The sequence below is a fragment of the Hippoglossus hippoglossus genome, chromosome 16, assembly GCF_009819705.1.
Source record: "Hippoglossus hippoglossus isolate fHipHip1 chromosome 16, fHipHip1.pri, whole genome shotgun sequence".
NCBI classification, from domain to species: Eukaryota; Metazoa; Chordata; class Actinopteri; order Pleuronectiformes; family Pleuronectidae; genus Hippoglossus; species Hippoglossus hippoglossus.
The window spans coordinates 4627837-4648724 of record NC_047166.1 but is presented as its reverse complement, the minus strand read 5'-3'; the positions used below and the strand labels follow the sequence as shown (position 1 = coordinate 4648724).

Sequence of the window (20888 nt, the reverse complement as noted above, 5' to 3'; positions counted from 1 at the left end):
GGAGGTGTGTCCTAGTAATGGAGCCAGTGCAGGGCAGGTTGGACAGGTAACACAACTCCTAGGTAGGGCTGAGGCTGAGAGGGACTGTCAGGTGCCTCCTGGTGGGCAACTCAAACAACTGCATGCAGGAAGCAAAACGAAAAGTCTTCCTGCTGAATCACTGAAAGGAAGATTAAACCCTGAAACACAGTTTATGTGGTATCTGCCAAAAAAGATGATCTGCAATAACATAATCAATACAAAACATGTAAACTGCGATATAACATTTATCTGAACTTTCCTTATGGTGTTCATACTTTGACATTTACGCACATAAAACCTAAAAATTGATTATGTATCAGAGAATACGTTCACACCTTATCCTTGTAAACCAGCTGTTTTGACACTGTCGTCTTCTTTGTGCTCACATGCAAAACCCACAACCAGTCAGTTCAGAGCATAAACACAAAAAACAAGACTGTAGAAATATTAATGCAATTTTTTATTTTTTATTTGACAGGTTTAAGATTTGCTGCATTTAAATCAGACAGACATGTACATTGAACTTTCCATACAGCTCATAATGTGTGTGTTAGGCCACTTTTCTGCATAACTGTGAATAAGCGTATTAACCGTGAAAGCAGCTGATAGCGGAATCATTTCAGCAGTTTCACACACAAACGTCCTACTGACAAACTGTGAGGAATTTTAGAGCCGACAAAACTAAGTGAAGACAAACAGTTAAGAACTCACACAAGCTGTTAGTTGCATCAATACCATGATTATAAATACACTGAATATCCCCCTCAACACACGTCACACACGTCTCACACGTCTCTCACACACACACACACACACACACACACACACACACACACACACACACACACACACACACACACACACACACACACACAGATATATATTTGCACTAAGCACTTTGTGTTACAGTAGTCCATGAATGTACTACATCCCATGATGCTTTATTTTCCAGGCAGAAGGAAGTAATGCACATTTCTTCACTATGATGCAGCCACTTGAGTCAGTGGTTCCTCCAGGTACTGCACCAGTGCTTCCGCCTATAAACGTGACAAAACAAAAACCAAAATATTTCATCATGGCAGCTTCTCAAATGTGACTTTGACAAATAGTCCTGGGCTATTTAGGCTGTTTTTACGTGCTTTTGATTTTGCCTTTATATACACACTACATTAAAAAATGTTTAACAGCCAATGTTTGGTATCTTCTTTTGTCAGCACAACATTGCCTGTATGACCAGTGATTTCAAATGAGCTTGGCAAGTACAGAAGACAGTGAATAGAGAAAACAACATACAAGTGACAGTAGGACAGTGGTTGTACGGTGAAGCAAAGACAGACAACAGCACAGACTGCTAACATGCCAACACTCTCACCTTGGCTTTAAGCATTCCGAAGCCCACCGTCTCTTTGGCGTACATGCACAGCAGCAGATTGGCTACATGAGTGATGGCCACTCGTCCCTCCTGAGAGAGACAAGAAGAGATCCTCACACAGTGCTCCGCTCATCACTCAACTGACAACAAATCCACCGGTCATGGAGAACTGCGCTTCTTACCATACAATCCATGAGTATGAATTTGAGTTTGTCTTCATTGAAGGCCTGGTGGCCGTTCTTGTCGTACGCTGCCCAGATGTTGCTTGCGATGGCGGCTGTCACTCGTGCGTCAGTGTCCCCATACCCAGAGTAGGCCAGGAGTGAACCTTCGTTATTCAGTAGGCTGGTGAACATGTAAAAGGTGGATGTTATATTTGACCATAGACTGTGCAGTCGTTTATTATTACACATCTCTGTCAAGTTACCAAACAATAACATTAGAGCTGGAATAAGGAAAGTACCTGAACTCACCGCTTGCAATCTAATCAAAGTATGTATTATATATAAAGTGATATCAGACTGACTGAACTATGAATCAAACAACGAAAATTGTAATGAATTATGATTCTTATTTGATACAAGTCAAAATAATCTTGTGATGTCACAGAACCCAAATGAGCTTATAGGTTAAAGTTTCAAAAGAGCATTATGAACAAAACAATTTTTTTTTGCAACAAGACACAAATCAACGCATGTGTGCTGATATTTTAAATTGACAAAATAACCCTCATATAAATTGGTGTATTTAGTCAGAAGTTTGATCAATAAACGACAAAACTTCAGTCTCCGGGGTTTCAAATGTGACGATTTCTGTCATTTACATTAGACTGGACATATTTTGGGATTGAGGCTGCTTTGTTCAGATTTAATGTGGAATTTTAAGACATCAAATGAACCTCCAAGAAATTATGATGTCGACTTTTCAATTCAATATTTGCTATCGATTGACAGATAAGATCAACTTTATTTAAATGCACCTGTTGTAGCAGGAGATGGTCGAAATGAAGTAGACGAGAGAGCGAGTGAAAGTACGAAATAGAATAAAAATAGGGGGAATAAAATCATTTTAAAAACAAGATATGTAGATAATATACAACGTTCACGACACATCCAGTAATCAACAGTAAGTGCTAGTCAGCTAGATCCATGATTTAAAAGACGATTTTGCAGAGGAATATTTTATTCACCTGAGATACAACAATCAGTGATTTTCTCAATTGAAAAGATCAATTTATATTTTTAGGGTTAATTAACGAGATACCTCAGAATCCTTGTACTTTCCATTGTAGGTGCCTCGTGAACTAATGCCATGAGATGACCTGGTTAACCCGGAGGAGCAGGAGTTTTACTCACACGCTGCTGCACTAACTACTACACGCACATAAGATGGCGTGGTCCTGTAACCGCATCACTACATCACCGGTTCGTTGTCAAAAGACCAAAGCAAACTCCTCTCGTCACTTAGCATCTGGTTAGCATGCCGCTAGCTAGCGTAGCATGCTAGCTACCCGTACTCACAGTGTGCTCTGGACTCCGTTAGTGTTCGCCTGACTGAGAACCTGCGTCAGCGCCTTCGGTCGCAACATAATGTCGCTCGGACTGACAGGCGGGGAAGTGAAACGAACGTGAAATGTGACTAAACAACTCAATTTAAACTGTCACACAAAACTGCTCGACACAACGAAGGAGAGTCAGCTGATGTTTTCTTCCTGTTCCCGGGTGCACAGCATTGTGGGAATTGTAGGCGAGGGATTTTAACTTTTTCCTTTTTTCCTGCTTCGCTTGATTGTGTTAATTAAATATTCTGTACAACAGTTTTGACACCGAAGAATTTCTACATAGTGTGACACTTCTTGTCCAATGTTTCATATCAATTAATCAAATTGTATTTATATATTTATGTTTATTGTTGGCATGTCATATTATTTTGGTTAGATAACCTGCAGTGTTATTTTGGACACTTGGTGGCGGTCATTGCACGCACAGGGCTGTATAGGTAGGGGCATAGGTGACAGGAAATGGTGGCGGAAATAATTATGGAGGTAGCTTTCAGAAAGGTCGAAGCCAAAACAATAATTAGGGGTAGCATCATGACTGACCGGCCAAAACAATGGGATGCGGGGAGTAAAGGACGATATCATCGATATCAAATAAAGCAAAAAGTGGGAGGAATGAAAGCAATAGCGAAAAACACTAGAGAACAAACATTTATTGCAAGGCTAAGAAGAGACACACATGGAGATGTGGACATGCAAAGTTTGAGGCATTCTTTGTTTTGAGAGAGCGGAGAGAAAACACAACACAGCACGTAACACTTATCTTTTAAAAAAATAAAATACCGAGTTTTACAGTCGTAGAAATGTATATGGAATTTCTACATTTACGCGGTTTTATCTCTTTCTCCATCACTGCACAGAACTGTCAGTGACTGAGACGTTAAAGGAACAAATATATTAAATTCGGAGGGGTGGTTGTAGACAAAAGAACATTAGAACCATGGATTTAAATCAACAAAACCTTTCTATTCTTCTTCTAATATTTTTAAATCTCCCTCGCTAGTCCCCAGCTCCACCAGTCTTTCAGCGTCAATCCCCAAAATGAACTGAGCGCGTTAGGCCAACAGTCTTTCCACAGCCGCATTGACGTCCCCTCCTGTCGCGATAAGCGCCTGCAGGTTAGCTTCACGGTTGATGAAGCCCATGTCGTTGAGCTGGTCAAGCTGCTGCTGAAAACGAGCCTCCGGCACCTGAAGGTGTGAGGGAAGAGACGGCGTAAAAAGTCTTGATTCTTTTTATTTACAGAGGTGGAAACTTTGAGATTGTGATAACTGTCAGTATGTGGTGAGAGAGAAGACACATCTTGACCTAATATTTTGACACAAACTCTTGGGTTTAACTATATTTACAGTACTCCTACTTCGTGCACAATTACTGCATCATAATACAAAGACAAACTCCTCCTCTCATATGTCATGATTACATTTTTCTGTATAGTTCTTTAAACTGTGAATAACATTAAACCCTTTTACTTTCACTTCAAAAAAAAGATAAAATACTAATTGAAATCAGTATTTTAATCTAAAATATTTGAACCTGCATTTATATATAATGCAAGTCACATTTACAGACAACATTATCGATTTGTCTTTCTCAATAAACTAACAAGTTGTTGCATCCTGATTAAACGTACCGATTGGCCACCGCCTGAAAACATCTGTAATATCTGCTGCATCTGCTGTGAGGGAATGGATCCTGGTGGTAAGGCAGCTGAGGAGGAGTTCTGTGGAGGGACACTGCTCCCTGTGGCTGGAGGGACACTGCCCCCTGTGGCTGGAGGAACTGTGAGACCTCCAGTAGGCACACTGGAGGTGGAAGAATACGTTAAAATAAATAAAAACTAGGGCTATGTTGTAGCACTGAACGGGCCCGAGCACACGCAACTCGGGACCTGTTGCGGTTGGTGGAGAGAGCGATCGGCGACCGGGCACACGGTGTGTTTTGCACACTGCGGGAAGGATAAACGCAAAATTAAAATTAAAATAAAATAAATAAAATCTGTCCGTCCAAAAAAAAAATTATACGGACAGACAGACAAAAAATAAAATAAAAAATAAAATCCGTCCGTCTGTCCGTCCAAAAAAAATACGGACAGACAGACGACAAAAAAATAAAAAAGTAAAATTCGTCCGTCTGTCTGTCGGTATTATTATTTTTTTTGGATGGACAGACACTAAATGCAAAATGGCGTTTGTCTGGTCATGATACACCTGGGCTAAGATTTTTGTGAAGATCGGTCAAAGGGAAACCTAGGGGTTGCGTTCCAGGTGGCGCTGTTGAGCCATTTTGCCACGCCCATTTCAAATAACTTCAGAATACGTACAAAGTGCAAATATATGGACAGACAGACGGACGAAAATCCGTCCATCTGTCCGTTCCAAAAAAAAATTAAAATACGGACAGACGGACGAAAATCCGTAAAGTAACGTAACGTAAAGTAACGAAAAGTAACGTAACGTAAAGTAACATAAAGTGACGAAAAGTAACTAAGTAACGAAAAGTAACGAAAAGTAACTGAAAGTAACGGAAAGTAACTAAAAGTAAGAAAGTAACTAAAAGTACGAAAGTAACTAAAAAGTAACTAAAAAGTAACTAAAAGTACGAAAGTAACTAAAAAGCAACTAAAAGTACAAAAGTAACTAAAAAGTAACTAAAAGTACGAAAGTAACTAAAAGTAACGAAAAGTAAAGAAAAGTAACAAAGTAACCGAAAGTAACAAAGTAACGAAAAGTTAGGAAAAGTAACGAAGTAACGAAAAGTAACGAAAAGTAACAAAGTAACGAAAAGTAACGAGTAATTTCTGTGTAGATGTCATGAGGCCGGGACTCTTGTCTTACATGTCTAGTTTGGACTCGATTCGACCAAATATGTCCGAGATACAGAACCTCGTGTTTTGATGGCGTGTAATCAAACTTTGACGCCACGCCACGGTCACACCGTGTGACGAAAAATCGATCTTTGAGGTAGTTTTCATCTCCATCTTGTTGTGATGACACGCATATCCATATGAAGTTGATCTGATGAAAGCCATGGGACAAGTACATCAAAGTAAAAATGTGGAAAATGGCCAATATGGCCACTAAAGTCAAAATGGCGGGCTTCCTGTTGCTTTTTTCCCATTGCACCTCTGACCTTTTTTGTTTGTCTTGTCATGATACACCTGGGCTACGATTTTTGTGAAGATCGGTGAAAGCTAACTGAGGGGCCTTTCCTTAGATGGCGCTGTTGAGCCATTTTTCCACGCCCATTTCAAATTACTCCAGAATACAATTACTTTTTGGGGTTTTGAATTCCCTGCAAACTTTGGTAACAATTTCAGCATGTCTAGGCCGTGAAAAAGCCCCAAAAGGGAAATACAAATCCTTCGAAATACAATAGGGCCTCCCACCGGAGGTGCTCGGGCCCTAATAAAGCTTTATAGCAACGGTCAAGAAGAGCAGCTTTAAATACCTGAGAGAGAGTAAACCCTCTTTAACTTAACATATAATTATGTAAAGTGATACTAAACTGAACACAACATGCTAGTATTTAGCAACCAGACCTTCCCTAAACACCAAGAGTTCGCCCTGAAGTTTCGATGTATGGAAGAAGAAGTTTCTTTCCACCAGCATCTCAAAAATAATAATAATAGCTTGCATTTATATATATCGCCTTTCAAGAGACCCAAGGACGAGGAACAAGGAAATCTTGGTAATTGCGCCATTAAACACTAGACTGATGTGAAAGATATAAATACAAATTATCAGTGTTAATTTTCTTTTAATGATTTAAATGACTGAAGAAATTCAGATTATTTCCTGAGTGGACTCATGGATTAAGACAAATATGGAGGCTTGAAGAATATGTGGAATTAGGGGTGTAACTGGTACCTGGACACGAATCCCAGCAATTCCATCCGTAATATCTGCAGCCCCGGTTGGATCTGTTCGAGGGCCTGTCTGACTCTGGGGTTCCTCATCATAGAAAGCATTTCAGGATTCCGCAACTGCTCAATGACAATTAGACAAATTTGTCTCATCAGGTCTGGGTTGGACATCAGGGTCCGGAACACCGGGTTCCCCATGATCTGCAACAGCATCTGTGGGTTGGACATCATCAGCTGCTGTATCTCCATTAAGTAGGGTGAACCCATGCCGACACCTAACAAGCCGGACAGGTTACCGAGTCCACCTGAGGAGGAAGGATACAGGTCAATAAGTTATTGGCAGGTGTGTGGGCATGTGGCATGGTGGAACCAAATCACAGCCTGTCGATAACATGTAGCATCTTATTGAGTGCAAGGGGCGAATAAAGTATGTAGACACATGACACATGCAGCAGTACAACAATGTGTAGTGTCTCTACAAGAGCAGGTGACACTGAACGCTTCAGTTTACGTTACTGAAAAGCTATTAGCAAGTTAGATGGACAAACCAAGACAGTTCCCCCATGTTGAAGACCCCACCTCATGCTGAGAGCTACAGATTCATCTGCCTTGCATTCTAAGTATATTAATCAGAGGGAGTTTCTTTCTTCAGGTTTTGCAGACGGGGTGACCACCTTTAAATCGAGTTACCTTCAGCACTCATGTAACACAGAAACACGACCAGACTTCAGACTCAGTCCTCTTAGAACACAAAAAAGTCTCATAGGCACGTTGCAGTTCCTAAATCTGAGAGACTGATGCTAATTTTGGTTGATGATAGAGAACTGTTTGGTCACATTACTGTGCCAATTTTAAAATGCATGAATCAAATATGGTTTTTGAAGATAATTAAAAATTTAAAAACAATACTAACCATCAGGAATTTTTACATGGTTTTCAGAGATAGCTGAAAAAATGTCAAACCCTGAAACTCCCTGCAGTGCAAAAAGCAACAAAGTAAACTTTATGTTAAACATTCTTACTCATTGCATTGGCAGGTTGTATCTGTGTCTGACCGGTGCTGCCTGCTACAGTGGGGCTGGGGCTGGTGCTCCTGGCGCTGCTGCTGATAGTGTTTTGTTGAGGTGGTGAAGAAGTGGAACTGGTCTGAGATGCACCGCCATCTGTTGATCTTAAGAGACAGCAGACATCAAATAATAATCTCACCACACGTAAGCGAGACCTCTTAACACAGATCTCATGGACTATACTTACTTTGGGATGTTCTTGATAACGAGATGAACGGTGTATCCGTCTTTGATACCATACTGCTTCAGAGTATCAGTATCCTTTAGAACCTTCCCTGTGAATATCAGCACCAGTTGGTTCTGGGGGGCCTCAAATATTTTGGATACTTCCTGTCTAAGCTAAACAGATGAGAAAGAAAATAAAAGGTAAATTACCAGCAGGGCAAAGTCAGCAGCTGCCTTGATATTCAAAGAAGAAATGCAGGTTTTGGTGATTTGATTAGTTGCAAATATTAGTGAGGATCAGAACTACATATGAACAACATTATCCTACATTAATATGCAATCTAGTGCCCCTCTTTTGAAGATGGGTGAAAATGTAGTTCTAAAATGAATTTAGTTCATATTGTGCCCACATGGTGGTTACTCCTGAAACAAGTTGTTCATTACATTTAGAGATGTTCCATTACTGATACCAGCATCAGAAATACTGAAAATGCTTTGTCAGGAATCGGCGAATGTGGAAATATAAGTATGTAGTGTAGCATTAGCCAGAGCTACCTAAAATGTCAGCAATGTTTGCAATATTTTCCTCAGGAAAGTCCCACAAGTAAAACTGCAACGTGTGCCATACGCAAGACTTCATTTTAGAGCTATTTAAAGGAAGTAATTGTTGTGTATTCTTAGATTTATTTGTTTGTGTTCTTTTTGCAGTTATGAAACTAGATAATACAAAAATTATATGGCTTCATTCTCTGTATGCATTTGTTTTTCAATGTGTTTATCACTTCCTTACAGGGTTAGTAGCATACAGTTTTAAAAATATTTTGTATAGGTTATACTTTTAAATGTACTGGTATCGGATCAGTACTTGTTATTGACATGAACGCACCTTTCCCACAGAAGACTCCTCCCAAATCGTTAGTTTCTTGTTTCCCTCCTGAGTTGTGACATTAATCTCAATCAGGGTGGCAACCGGAGATTCATCTTCATTCGCATTGACATCCTCCATGTGGTCGCTGCTGCTTTTCTCTGCCATCTCTTCAGTAAGGGCAAGCTCAAATCGTGGCAGCGGCAGCTCGTAGAGGTACTTCCGGTGGCAACAGAAACTGCCACTTATATGTAAAGGCAGCTGCCTTTGATGCCACACTGTTTGCAGGCAGCTATCACAGTTGCCACAAGTGTTTGAGGGCAGTTGTCACTGCCACTGCAATGTCTGAGAGCAACTGTAGCTGTTTGTCATTTATTCAGAGATATATACTGGTTTATGGAAGTTAATTTGATAGTTTGTTAGCTCCGGGGGGGTTAGACTCAAAATGAATCAAGAAATGTTCCACATCTATCAGATCCATATGCATGATCTTAGGGTCTATGGATGGGTAAGAACTCAAAAAAAGAACGTAGAAACCTCAGAGAGCCACATGTGAGGGATCCCTCTCCCAGGACGGATAGAAGTGCAATAGATGCCTCGTGTAAAGGAGAACATCAGAAACAGCATTAGAAGGTAAATAAATGGATGAATTATTGTCAGTAATGGTAGAGTATCTGAGTAGACATATTGTATATAAAGCAGTCTTGTTGTTAGCCCTGGATCTGTGGATGATAAGGCATAGGGACTCTGGGGGAAGATGTCCCTTACTGCCAACATTACTGCAACAACACGTTCCTGTAGATTCATGCTGCACAACATCAGGAGAATACGTCCCCTTCTCACTCAGAAGGCGGCGCAGGTTCTGGTCCAGGCTCTGGTCATTTCGTTTGAGACATCGTTTTTTGCAAAAGCACACACCGACTCCACATTAACTTTGATGATCTATGACATACGAAGCCGGGAGTCGTTGCTGCCGACGTGAATTACGTTCTTACTGTATTTATGTTTAGCTTTAGCCAGCAGCTTTAGTTTGGATTTCGATGTCGCCTGCTCTGGGGGGGAGGAGGAGGAAGAGGCGGGCTCCATGGAAATGGCAGACTGGCGTGCTAGCCTCGAGAGGAGCACAGTGAGCAAGCGGTAAGTCTGCATGTGGATAAACATCGGTGTTCGCTGACTCCGATTATTTCACAGCTTTTCTGTGAAGATGACCCCAACTGACTCTCACTCTTTTCCTTGGGTTAGGCAGCTGGACGACCTACAGGGAGTAGTTGTGGGATTCACACCACCTTGCATGTAGGCCGAAAGGGTGCTGGTCACTTGAACAGTGTGTGGTGGTTCTGTCCTTGCACTGTGAGTTGCAGTGGTAGTGATCAGTGTGCTCACGTGGTGGTGTCTATTGGGGTTTGTGATAGAATCTCCCCGTAGTAAGTAAGCTGCCTAATGGTCCTCGCTTTTTAGGTTAAAGTGTATTGTATCTCTGTGGTCACGGTATTTGTTGTTTTAGATTTTATATACATTCAGAAATAATAACCTATTTGTTTTATTTATAATTGTCCATAATTTTCCCCTTTCTTAGGTCCCCCATTCTAGTCCTCCCATTATTAAATAAAGATTTAATTGTGAACTGAATGCACATCTCTGCTCTTCTTGAACCCCTAAAATTTGATTGTGTCCATGCACACTGATGTCATTGGAGTCAAACATGACCCATAGGCTGCTTTAATTCTAAAACAGTCATTCTTAACACTGTCCGGTCACATAGATCGGCGATTTAACTGTAGTAATATAGAGAAATATCGGTGTTAGCAGAGGAGCTAGTTCAGAGAGAGTGACCACCAACAAATGTGTAAATAATTGCCTTTTATTTTTTTATGTTTGAGTAATTTGTGCAAATACAGATTGTAAATAACCCAATCTATGTTATTGTTAATATTGTTGAAGTGTCTGTTATTTTATTGTGAAATATTTGCTCGCTTTGAGGTCAGACAATCTCATTTCCGTTGTTGTATTACACGCTTTTATTTTGAAAAGTGAAGTTCCGGTAGAGACGCGGACTTCCTGTTATGAATCTGTAACTTCACAAAGGAAAAGTTTTTTTGGGGGGGGGGTTTAGCGACCCTCCGAAGAGGCACAAGCTCTTACGGTGTTGTTTAGGGAAGTTTCAAATAAACCTGGAAACATCAGTTGAAAGTCTCGACCATCTTCCGGCGGATATGACCTCCACCTGCTGCACCACACTGCCAGTGGAGTTCATGTGACGCAGCAACTCTGGTGATGGTCCAACGACGACGGCTAAAATGGACGATGTAAAGGAACAAATGCATAAACCTACGAACTGAAAATACAGGAAAGTAGTGGCTTATTACTTCAAGCTGCATATGAAGGATCGTCACAACAGGAATTAAAGGGAGGACATTGAAAGCGAAGAAAAAAAAATGGACGCACGTGAAGCTGTTACTAGTGACATATTGAAAGTCATTTATGAATGTTTATCAGCAATAGATGGTGAATTTGACGCTGATATTGAAAAGCAGCGCCTTCATCAGCTACACGCCAATGACTACGCCTACTCTGTTTATGGTAGCGCTTCACGGTCAGGTGCCAGTCACCGCTCGGAAACTGCGAACATTGTAGCAAAGAGAATTGATGTAGCTGCAAAGGAAGGTCAACACAAAACAATGCAAGTTGAATTAAGGCAAAAGGAGAAAATAAGAACAATGGAAGAGCAACACAGGAAGGAATTAGACATGCAGAGGTCTGAATTGGAGCGTCTACAGGCAGAAAAGGACATGGAGGCTGCTCGTGCCAGACTGATGATCTACGACAGAGAAAGCAGAATGGAATCCGATACTCAGCCCACGCAGCAAAACAAAAGGTCAAGCATTTCCATCCCCTCTGATCAGCACCAGAACCCTCACATTGTCGCACCAGCACCTCATACTGACGTGTCTCAGTTGGCCCAAGCAATCCAAGACAGACTCCCAATGCTGGTGCCCACAGTGTTTAGTGGCGACCCAGTTCTCTATATTGAATGGAGGGCTTCATTCATGTCACTCATCCACCGCAAAGGTACCTCATCAGCTGATGATCTTCATTTTTTGAAGAAATATGTCACTGGCTCAGCACACAAATGCCTTGAAGGCACCTTTTATCGCAATGACGATGAAGCGTACAGAGATGCATGGAAAAACTAGACCAACGCTATGGTCAGCCATTTGTTGTCCAAAGAGCTTTCAGGGAGAAGCTGTCAAAAATGGCCGAAAATGAATTCCAAGGACGCTGAAGGGTTAAGGACATTCTCTGACTTCTCAAAACGCCTGCCTGCAAGCCATGCCACATGTAAAGGGTCTTCACCTCCATGATTGTCCCAGTGTGGGTGTCCACAGCCCAAAACCCATCTAATGAGCAGCTTGTGTATGCATTGTTAGACACCCAAAGTGACAGCACCTTCATCAACGAAGAATTAAGCAATCAGTTACAAGCAGATACCTACCCTGTAAAATTGAAACTGACCACAATTCAAGCTCTCACGTCGACCTTCCTCCCTCCTACAGTAAAGACCACATTCCAGTGAACCGTAATCATATACCCACATGAAACAGTCTGTCCAAGAACACTAGCGCCCAGACAGGTGTTATCTGGAAAAGATAACGAGCCCTATGCCATCCTGACAGATTTAGGGTGGAGCATTGTTGGAGGTTCAACCCCATGCCTGGATGAAACAGAATCCAGCCTGTGTCACAGAGTCAATGTAAAGGAACTTCCTCCAGTAACACCAATGGATATTATAAGCATCCTGGAGTCAGACTCAGGAGCCCTCACGAGGCACGAACATTAATCGGCTAATGAAACATTAATAACAGCTCCTTGCACTGTCGTGCTCGGGCCCTAATAACCCAGGGAAAGAGAATAATGGTGAACGGATGAACGAACAAAAGAGTAATTTATTAATAATGAACCGAAAACAACTTTCTTAGAAGGAAAGACACTGACAAACAGCAGTAAAAATTGAACTCAAAACCACAACCCATCAAATGAAACGGTCACGCTACCAAAAGATAACTGCAGACAAATAACATGGCACACTGGGGCTGACTGTCTGCAGTTATTTTTTTTTGCAATTTCTACATTTCCTCTGTTTAATCTCTTTCTCCATCACTGCACAGAACTGTCAGTGACCGACATTAAACGAACATATTTTAGATTCGGGGGGGGGGGGGGGGGGGGGGGCTTGTAGACTAAAGAACATTACAACCATGGATTCAAATCAACTAAACTTTTCTGCAATTATTTTCACATCTACAAAGAACATTTGGTTGAAAGTCCAAAGGTAGACAAAAGATTTTACATTTAATCTTTGCAGTATTTTGCAGATTCCATCAAACACATTAAGGTATGACACAACATGTATGGAAATACACAACCATATTATGTAAAATGGCTTGTTGTCATTTGTAATCAATAATGGAATTTACTTTACCTCCTAAGTAATGTGAGAAAACCCACCAACAAAATCATGTCGAGCCAATGTTGCTTTACAGTTTATCTTATCTTATTCTAACATAACAGTATCATAGCCTTGGTCCAACAACCTGAACATTTTCACTTTCTCCTTCTCCTGGAAACATTAACGCAGCAGAAACAACCATAAAAATCTGATGAAGTACTTTAAACAGTTCTGAGGAAAGAAAATATGTGTAAAAAAAGAAATCAGGATAAAATATTATAGATAAGTTAATAAATTCCTGTCAATTAGGAAAGATTAAGGCTCAAGAGTGAAAATAAATCACATTACAAACTAGCTGAGTGCCCAGAAAGGAACATTACCCAACCTACTGCAACAGAACCCAGTTTTAAAACTCTTAGACTAAAATACAACATTTTTTTTTTATTAAATAATGTAAAAACAACTACTTAACTTAAATTTCTCTGCGTCCTCATGTGGAAGACGTAAAGGTGCATCGGTCATGCCTGAAACTGTCTCCGTCTGCACTAGCAAGAGAAACTGTGGCTGTGACCGTTGTGGTGTCTGATTTACAGATTAATGGAAACAAGTGACAGTAACAGCTCTAACTCTATCTGGGGTTCAGGTCAGACTTGAATGTCATAGAGGACTGAATTTATCTAGATCAATTTAATTAAATATATTTTCAAATCTCCCTCGCTAGTCCCCAACTCTACCAGTCTTTCCAGCGTCAATCCCTAAAATGAACTGAGCGCGTTGGGCCAACAGTCTTTCAACAGCGCCCAGAATTGAACATCATCCAACCTGGTTGCTATACTTTTAAAAGTTGACTTTTTTTTTTTTACAGTGGTCGTCCAGCGTCAATCCCTAAAATGAACTGAGCGCGTTAGGCCAACAGTCTTTCAACGGCAGCGTTGACGTCCCCTCCTGTCGCGATAAGCGCCTGCAGGTTAGCTTCACGGTTGATGAAGCCCATGGCGTTGAGCTGGTCAAGCTGCTGCTGAAAACGAGCCTCCGGCACCTGAAGGTGTGAGGGAAGAGATGGCGTAAGATTTTTTTTATTTACAGAGGTGGAAACTTTAAGATTGTGATAACTGTCAGTATGTGGTGAGAGAGAAGACACATCTTGACCTAATATTTTGACACAAACTCTTGGGTTTAACTATATTTACAGTACTCCTACTTCGTGCACAATTACTGCATCATAATACAAAGACAAACTCCTCCTCTCATATGTCATGATTACATTTTTCTGTATAGTTCTTTAAACTGAATAACATTAAACCCTTTTACTTTCACTTAAAAAAAATGTTAAAATACAAATTGAAATCAGTATTTTAATCTAAAATACAAATTGAAATCAGTATTTTAATCTAAAATATTTGAACCTGCATATATATATAATGCAAGTCACATTTACAGACAACATTATCGATTTGTCTTTCTCAATAAACTAACAAGTTGTTGCATCCTGATTAAACGTACCGATTGGCCACCGCCTGAAAACATCTGTAAAATCTGTTGCATCTGCTGTGAGGGAATGGATCCTGGTGGTAAGGCAGCTGAGGAGGAGTTCTGTGGAGGGACACTGCTCCCTGTGGCTGGAGGGACACTGCCCCCTGTGGCTGGAGGAACTGTGAGACCTCCAGTAGGCACACTGGAGGTGGAAGAATACATTAAAATAAATAAAAAAGAAAGCTTTATAGCTACGGTCAAGAAGAGCAGCTTTAAATACCTGAGAGAGAGTAAACCCTCTTTAACTGAACATATAATTATGTAAAGTGATACTAAACTGAACACAACATGCTAGTATTTAGCAACCAGACCTTCCCTAAACACCAAGAGTTCGCCCTGAAGTTTCAATGTATGGAAGAAGAAGTTTCTTTCCACCAGCATCTCAAAAACAATAATAGCTTGCATTTATATATATCGCCTTTCAAGAGACCCAAGGACGAGGAACAAGGAAATCTTGGTAATTGCGCCATTAAACACTGGACTGATGTGAAAGATATGAATACAAATTATCAGTGTTAATTTTCTTTTAATGATTTAAATGACTGAAGAAATTCAGATTATTTCCTGAGTGGACTCATGGATTAAGACAAATATGGAGGCTTGAAGAATATGTGGAATCAGGGGTGTAACTGGTACCTGGACACGAATCCCGGCACTTCCGTCTGTAATATCTGCAGCCCCTGTTGGATCTGTTCGAGGGCCTGTCTGACTCTGGGGTTGCTCATCGTAGAAAGCGTTTCAGGATTCTGCAACTGCTCAATGACAATTAGACAAAAATCAGCTTTAAAACCTGCAGAGCCCCGACGTCCTGAAAACAAATATTTCCTATTGTCTTGGGCACAAAAGTAAACTTGGACATCCCCATGCCTTTGCTGCTGAACGTTACAATGTAAATGTTCCAGGACACGAACGTGAAAGCTCTGCTCTGACCTGTCTCATAAACTCAGGGTTGTTGAACATGCGAGAAACGTTTGGGTTTCGTTCGAGGAGCTGCTGCATCGGAGAATTGCCTGGTAACATCTGTCTCATCAGGTCTGGGTTGGACATCACGTTCCGGAACATCGGGTTCCCCATGATCTGCGACAGCATCTGTGGGTTGGACATCATCTGCCTCTGCACCTGCTGCTGCATCTCCATTAAGTTGGGTGAACCCATGCCGAGACCTAACAAGCCGGACAGGTCACCGAGTCCACCTGAGGAGGAAGGATACAGGTCAATAAGTTATTGGCAGGTGTGTGGGCATGTGGCATGGTGGAACCAAATCACAGCCTGTCGATAACATGTAGCATCTTATTGAGTGCAAGGGGCGAATAAAGTATGTAGACACATGACACATGCAGCAGTACAACAATATGTAGTGTCTCTACAAGAGCAGGTGACACTGAACGCTTCAGTTTACGTTACTGAAAAGCTATTAGCAAGTTAGATGGACAAACCAAGACAGTTCCCCCATGTTGAAGACCCCACCTCATGCTGAGAGCTACAGGTTCATCTGCCTTGCATTCTAAGTATATTAATCAGAGGGAGTTTCTTTCTTCAGGTTTTGCAGACGGGGTGACCACCTTTAAATCGAGTTACCTTCAGCACTCATGTAACACAGACCAGACTTCAGACTCAGTCCTCTTAGAATGCTAAAAGGTCTTATGAAAAAATGTCAAACCCTGAAACTCCCTGCAGTGCAAAAAGCAACAAAGTAAACTTTATGTTAAACATTCTTACTCATTGCATTAGCAGGTTGTATCGGTGTCTGACCGGTGCTGCCTGCTACAGTGGGGCTGGGGCTGGTGCTCCTGGCGCTGCTGCTGATAGTGTTTTGTTGAGGTGGTGAAGAAGTGGAACTGGTCTGAGATGCACCGCCATCTGTTGATCTTAAGAGACAGCAGACATCAAATAATAATCTCACCACACGTAAGCGAGACCTCTTAACACAGATCTCATGGACTATACTTACTTTGGGATGTTCTTGATAACGAGATGAACGGTGTGTCCGTCTTTGATACCATACTGCTTCAGAGTATCAGTATCCTTCAGAACCTTCCCTGTGAATATCAGCACCAGTTGGTTCTGGGGGGCCTCAAATCTTTTGGATACTTCCTGTCTAAACTGGACACATGAGAAAAAAAGAATGATGGTAAATTACCAGCAGGGCAAAGTCAGCAGCTGCCTTGATGTTCAAAGAAGAAATGCAGGTTTTGGTGATTTGATTAGTTGCAAATATTAGTGAGGATCAAAACTACATAAGTACAACATTATCCTACATTAATATGCAATCTAGTGCCCCTCTTTTGAAGATGGGTGCTTTGTGAAAATCTAGTTCTAAAATTATTTTAGTTCACACTGTGCCCACATGGTGGTTACTCCTGAAACAAAAGTCCCACAAGTAAAACTGCAACGTGTACCATATGCAAGACTGTAGTTTCGAACCATTTATTCTCAGATGTATTTGTTTGTAGTCTTTTTCCAGTTATTACTGTCAAACTAGATAATAAAATAAATTCTATGGTGTTTATTCTCTGTATGCATTTGTTTATCACTTCCTTACAGGGTTAGTAGCATACAGCTGTCAAAGTATTCTGTATAGGTTATATTTCTAAATGTACTGGTATCGGATCAGTACTTGGTTAGGACAAAGTCCAGATCGGAAATTGGGAAAGAAAAATAGCATTGGAAAATCTCTTATTAAATTACCCATTGACATACAAAAAAAACAGTAGTCAAGAAATCAAGTCAGGTTGTGTTCCACTTAAAAACTACTGATTATTTATAAATCTTTGTACAAAAAACTGCTTGAAACTGCCGCCTATAGTGTGAATTTGATGTAAACTTGGAGCCAAGCAGCAAACCTTTTGTTTAATCTGGACATGCGTGCACCAAAGGGGTTGGTCACAGAGGTTACACCCTCAGTTTGTGTTGGGAAACAGTTTCACAGATCAGCATCGAAGTGTGGGTGATCATTATCAGCACTCTGGTTTGTTTAGTGATGTTGGTCAACAGCGCCCTGCCTGCTAGAGAAAAGTTCACTTATCAGCGAGCTGTCAGCTTCACCAGAGGACAGATAATGTAAGATAAGATCTAATCTCACTCTTGGCCGCCACAACGGTTTAACCAGGGCCTGGTGGTAAAGTGGTTCTCTTCTTCTTCTTGTGTTGTTTGTTGGTGGTTTGCAAACAACTGAGAGGTGCATTACCGGCACCTTCTGGTTAGCCCCAGCTTGTGCCCTTTGTTTATCTGTTAACATGATGTGTCTCTAGAAACTTTTGAAGACGTTAAAACTTTGGCATATCTTCCCCACTTCCTCTCCTGAAGTTTAATCTCCATCATGCTGCCGACATTGGGCTCCACAGAAGTCCATTAATAAACAAACATGAGAATATTTTATGCTGTCATAGAGCTTATTACTGCAAGTTCTTGAAATAATGATTTAGCATCTCAAATTAAAAGGGTTAGTTTGTGTTGGTAGCAGCTTAAACTTTCTTTTGAGTTTGTTTATTAAAATAATAAATTTGTCTACATCTTTAAATACTGGGAAACTCATTAATTGCAAATAGAGACACTTGTTACTCATTATTAAAGGAGCTTTTTTCATTATTGTGAGATATTACTCATCTCATAGATCCACTCCCTCTCTCTTGGGTCAGACCATTTGAATCTATTACATATTTCACAGACCCGTCCGAAGACATGTGGTGACCAAGCTTGTGGGACATTTGCGTGGAAGTGCGGATCCTACTTACATCTTTCAAGTTTCAACCGAGTCGGTGGATTCATTCAAAAGACAGTCACGTTCAAACAGGCAGATTCTTTCTACCTGTGCACTTCACTCTGACTCTGCATTATTCTCTCTAGATTGCATGTGTGTTTGTTTTCTGTTTTTAAAAATCTGCATGGCGTCTTATTTTTTGGCCCTGTGATGCACTTTGGGAATCTTATATCTGTGAGATGTTCTTCACAATCACACCTTAGCTTCTATCTTTGCTATGTGAGCCCAATGACACATCACTGGGCTCACATAGCAAAGACAGTTAGGAACCAGTATCCCCCACCCACCCCCCCCCCACCCCCCTGGCCCTTCACAGCCGAGGCAGCAGGTTTATGGTAAACTACGTCTGATCAGGACAGAGAAAAGGAAATAGGAGAAAGTACAGGTATTGGATTTTGAACTAGAAAAACACTTCGGTAGCTGTGGACGAATTCAAATAAATTTAAAAAAACCCATCTAATATGTAGAACACGTCCACAGTTCACACGTTTTGAACGTTTCCCCCCTTGACTCCCAGTGAGCGATGGGATGATGATGTCACAAATCAGTCGATTAACGTCAGACCAGCTGACAGCTGCAGGTGGGGCTAGCTAACTTCGTAGCACGATGGAAGCGGGTCAGCGGACGCACCTGGGCCACAGAGGATTCCTCCCAGACCGCTATTTTCTCCGTTCCCTCCGGAGTCCGGACGTTAATCATCATCGGGTCGCCTCCGGGAGATTCGTCTTTATTCGCAATGACGTCCTGCGTGTGGTCGCTGCTGCTGCTGCTGCTCTTCTCCGCCATCTTTACCGATTCTTCTTCTGTTGTCGTTCCCGGCAGAGTTGACTTTGCGTCGGCGTGCTGCCGCCGCCACTCTATCGCCGCCCGGCTGAACTGCAGGCTCTACAGTTTGAAAGAAGAAGAAAATGACATATTTTGTAATTGTAGTTTTTTTTTGTGTGATATTTCTTATACCAAAGTTGTAAAGTAACTTACTTATGTACAGAACTGGAAGGTTACTTTATAATATGTATTTACAAATGTATATAATAATTTATATATATATATTTATATATTATATATCCCACGTTTATAAGTATTGCATGCTACTTATTATTACTTATTGCTCAAATGTTGCAAATGTCCCCAATGTGGGACAAATAAAGGATTACCTTATCTTATCTTACATACTAGAATGGCACTTAGTGTAGTGCAGATCTCAGCCAAGGCTCAACAGTCCCCATTAATTCAATAAATCTGCACCACATTTCACACACACTCATAAATACCAGTCTCCGATATTTGCCAGATGTTTTTTCATCAACATCCAAGAAATATTCCCTGGAAAATCTGTGAAATTGTTGAAAAATGCCCAATCTTACATTGTTAAAGGAAAGTGAAAAAAACTGATCCCCTGATCTGAATCCACAACCGAATTTAATGGGTTCTTCCCTGAGCCATGCAACATACATTATTCATTTGCTACATTTCAGTAATAGCGAACAGATCTTTAGCAATATCACAGTGTGGAAATACTCTTTTAACCAAGTAAAAATTATATTTTGTCATTAAAATAAGTACCAAAGGTTTAAGTACTCCTTTGCAGAAGGGCCTATTTCAGAATAATATAAATGTTATGATTGAATTACAATTATTGACGCATTTTATTGTTGCAGCTGAAAAAGGTGGGACTATATTATTATTTAATGCACTGCAAGGAAACTTAATTAATTGTAGTGGAGTGCATTGATCACAACTCAAATGCTTTATACTACAAGTCACATTCAGCTATTGCTCATAAAATAAAGTTATGAGTCACTAATGATGTCAAATATGTGTAGTGTTGTAAAAGGTACAATGTTGGCCTTTGAAGTGCACAAATACTGGAACAAATACACTCAATTAAAGTAAAAGTACCACAAAATTGTACTTTAAGAGCAGTAATTGAGTGAATGTGTGTTCATACTTTCCACTACTAGGTGGTTTTGGTTCTTCTGGCTCTCATTGCACTGCTTAGTCATCTTTTATTTATCTTTTTTGCACTGATGGAGCAGCGTGGATTTGAAATAATTTCTATTGAAATTCTGGAAAATCATATCTAATCGGACTCTGTTTCTTTGCACCATGAATCCACCTTCTCAAACACCACAATCTGAGCCAACCGGTTTCATTGTTCCACATCAAGAACAATCAGTCTGATTCATACAGCTGATTACTGTGGCCCACACCTACAAATTCTCAGATAACCAAGCA

General features: G+C 40.7%; 2 protein-coding genes across 2 annotated transcripts; both read right to left on the bottom strand.

Annotated features, from left to right (window-relative positions):
• Nucleotides 1-466: 466 nt before the first annotated feature.
• Nucleotides 467-3100, bottom strand: lamtor2 (late endosomal/lysosomal adaptor, MAPK and MTOR activator 2). The gene is made up of 5 exons (XM_034610117.1): nt 2914-3100; nt 1576-1738; nt 1394-1483; nt 880-1058; nt 467-814 (listed from the first exon to the last, which is right to left on the bottom strand). The coding sequence occupies exons 1-4, from the start codon at nt 2979-2981 to the stop codon at nt 1002-1004; spliced, it is 378 nt and encodes a 125-aa protein (XP_034466008.1). The 5' UTR covers nt 2982-3100; the 3' UTR covers nt 467-814; nt 880-1001.
• An 891-nt stretch (nt 3101-3991) lies between these two features.
• On the bottom strand, nt 3992-19457 carry LOC117776320 (ubiquilin-1-like). The gene is made up of 13 exons (XM_034610155.1): nt 19284-19457; nt 16845-16996; nt 16613-16761; nt 15824-16086; nt 15530-15645; nt 14864-15035; nt 14268-14399; nt 8935-9132; nt 8071-8222; nt 7872-7987; nt 6821-7121; nt 4585-4756; nt 3992-4141 (listed from the first exon to the last, which is right to left on the bottom strand). Exons 1-13 carry the CDS (start codon nt 19437-19439, stop codon nt 4007-4009), a joined length of 2214 nt encoding a protein of 737 aa, XP_034466046.1. The 5' UTR covers nt 19440-19457; the 3' UTR covers nt 3992-4006.
• Nucleotides 19458-20888: the final 1431 nt, after the last annotated feature.